This window comes from Palaemon carinicauda, chromosome 39 (genome assembly GCF_036898095.1).
Source record: "Palaemon carinicauda isolate YSFRI2023 chromosome 39, ASM3689809v2, whole genome shotgun sequence".
Taxonomy (NCBI): domain Eukaryota; kingdom Metazoa; phylum Arthropoda; class Malacostraca; order Decapoda; family Palaemonidae; genus Palaemon; species Palaemon carinicauda.
The window spans coordinates 46,299,057-46,301,556 of NC_090763.1; the positions used below are offsets into that span (position 1 = coordinate 46,299,057).

At 32.4% G+C, this 2,500-nt stretch overlaps 2 protein-coding genes across 2 annotated transcripts in view; one reads left to right on the forward strand and one right to left on the reverse strand.

The window, feature by feature from the left end:
- Tmhs (Tetraspan membrane protein in hair cell stereocilia) overlaps positions 1 to 2,500 on the forward strand; it is a 189,357-nt gene that overhangs the window by 99,046 nt on the left and 87,811 nt on the right. The window lies entirely within an intron of this gene.
- LOC137630903 (uncharacterized) overlaps positions 1 to 2,500 on the reverse strand; it is a 72,051-nt gene that overhangs the window by 13,737 nt on the left and 55,814 nt on the right. Inside the window, exon 6 of the mRNA XM_068362440.1 lies at positions 1,460 to 1,649. Within this exon, the coding sequence (XP_068218541.1) occupies positions 1,460 to 1,649 (190 nt within the window). The remainder of the gene's footprint in view (positions 1 to 1,459; positions 1,650 to 2,500) is intronic.

A 2,500-nucleotide genomic window follows, 5' to 3' on the forward strand; every position in this document is an offset into this window, starting at 1 on the left:
TGGTCTTTAGAAGCTTTTAGATGAACTTGACCACGTCTGGTGCTAAAAGTAATTTGATAAATTATTATTTCAAGCAATTCTTAAATTTGTTGGTTATATCTTTTACTAGGATTCAACTTTAGACGAACTTAGCTACGTTTGGTGCTAAAAAAGTTAATAAATTATTTCAGGGAATTCTTGAAATTGTTAGTAATATTTATTAAAATCCCGGTAAAAATGGGTTTCTCATTATTAGGATTCAGCTTTAGATGAACTTAGCTACGTTTGGTGCTAAAAAAGTTATTAAATTATTATTACAGGGAATTCTTGAAATTGTTAGTAATATTTATTAAAATCTTGGTAAAAATGGATTTCCTATACCAAACAATTATTTGATGGTTATAAAGCTGAAAGGAAAAATAATATACCGTTCACACATTTTAATATTAATACCTTCTCACAAATGTTCCTTACATTTTTTGGCCATTTCGTGCCTGGCGCAAGATTATAAACATCACCATACTTTACATTGCTAAAATACAACTTCGATTCATAACCTACACTTTGAGAACGATACAAAAAGCAAAATTTGAGAAGAGAAAGGAGTCAAAAAAAAAAAAAAAAAAAAAAAAAAAAAAAAAAAAAAAAAAAAAAAAAACTTTGATTTTTTTTTTTGTATGTCATGGTTGTTTTTTCTATTGAATTAATTTATTTTGGACAAATTATTAACTAATGACGTTTATCTCGCGAGATAAGAGTATGTCATTTTCATATTTTTTTTTTTTCCATTATTATTTCGGGGAAGATTCAAGATTTATTACGAGGATAAAAAGGACACCTTAGTTTTCTTCTGACATAAACTTTCCTGATCTAAAATATTATTATCATATTATTTTTAATAAAAATGAAAAGGACACTTCAGTTTTCTTCTGACATAAACTTTCCTGATCTATGATATTATTATCATATTATTTTTAATATAAATGAAAAGGACACTTCAGTTTTCTTCTGACATAAACTTTCCTGATCTATGATATTATTATCATATTATTTTTAATATAAATGAAAAGGACACTTCAGTTTTCTTCTGACATAAACTTTCCTGATCTAAGATATTATTATCATATTATTTTTAATAAAAATGAAAAGGACACTTCAGTTTTCTTCTGACATAAACTTTCCTGATCTATGATATTATTATCGTATTATTTTTAATGAAAATGAAATCCGTATTTTTAGGGAAAAATATTCTACGAACTCCCGCATCCAAGGAAAGGTTAAAGGTGTCTAAAGGTGTCTGGTTTCAGTTCCAGTTCCATCAGAATAGATGCTCACCAGAACGTCAGCCGGGCAAGCCCAACCCCCCACTGTGGTGCCCTACCACAGCAGTAGCCTCCCCAGTAAACAGCTTAAACTCACGGCCCTGGGCGGGAATCGATCTCTAAAGAGGCAAGAAAATGAATAGCCTTATAATACGTACCTTGTTTTGCACTGTGACCATCTGAAATAGTGATGTTGGCATTGTCTTCCCTGATCCAAGTCACAGAGGGCTTCGGGTGGCCTTTGGCAACGCAGATCAGTGTTGCCATCTCGCCTTCCGTGACTACCACATCTCCCGAGCTCATTTCGTCGTCTATTTCCGGGGGTCGAAGCACTTCCAAGAATCCCATCTGGAGAAAAAGGAAAATCAAAACCCTTTCAATTTTAGATATTCTTATGGTAGCCTAATGGGAATGTCCCTGCCTATAGTCAATTCTTTTCAGTAGGGCAGATTTGCCTTAAAATATCAAAGCTTGAGCTGGTCTCGGGCCCCAGTATAACAGATACCTATACTCGATTTTTTTCAATGAGGCGCATTTGCACCGACTCGCAGGGGTGCCCTTTTACCTCGGAAAAGTTTCCTGCTCGCTGATTGGTTAGAGAAGATAATTCTAACTAATTAGAAAGCAGGAAGCTTTTCAGAGCTAAAAGGGCAACGCTGCGAGTCGGTGCATATGCGCCCCATAAAAAAAAATTGAGTATAGGTATCTGCTATAGTGGGGAGGGGACCCTTGAGCAATGATCATATGTATATATGGTCAGTCTCTAGGGCATTGTCACTCTCCCTTGCTTCTGCCATTCATGAGTAACCTTTAAACCTTATAGCATCCTGCTTTTCTTCATAATAATAATAATAATAATAATAATAATAATAATAACAATAATAATAATAATAATAATAACAACAACAAAAACAACAACAACAACAATAATAATAATAATAGCAACAACAACAACAACAATAATAATAATAATAATAATAATAACAAGAACAACAAGAACAACAACAAGAACAACAATAACAACAACAACAAAAACAACAACAGCAATAATAATAATAATAATAATAATAATAATAATAATAATAAGAAGAAGAAGAAGAAGAAGAAGAAGAAGAACAAGAACAAGAAGAAGAGATCTCAGACTTCCACCAATGAATATTGCCAACATCTCACTGAAGTCTAAGGTCAAAAGACTTATT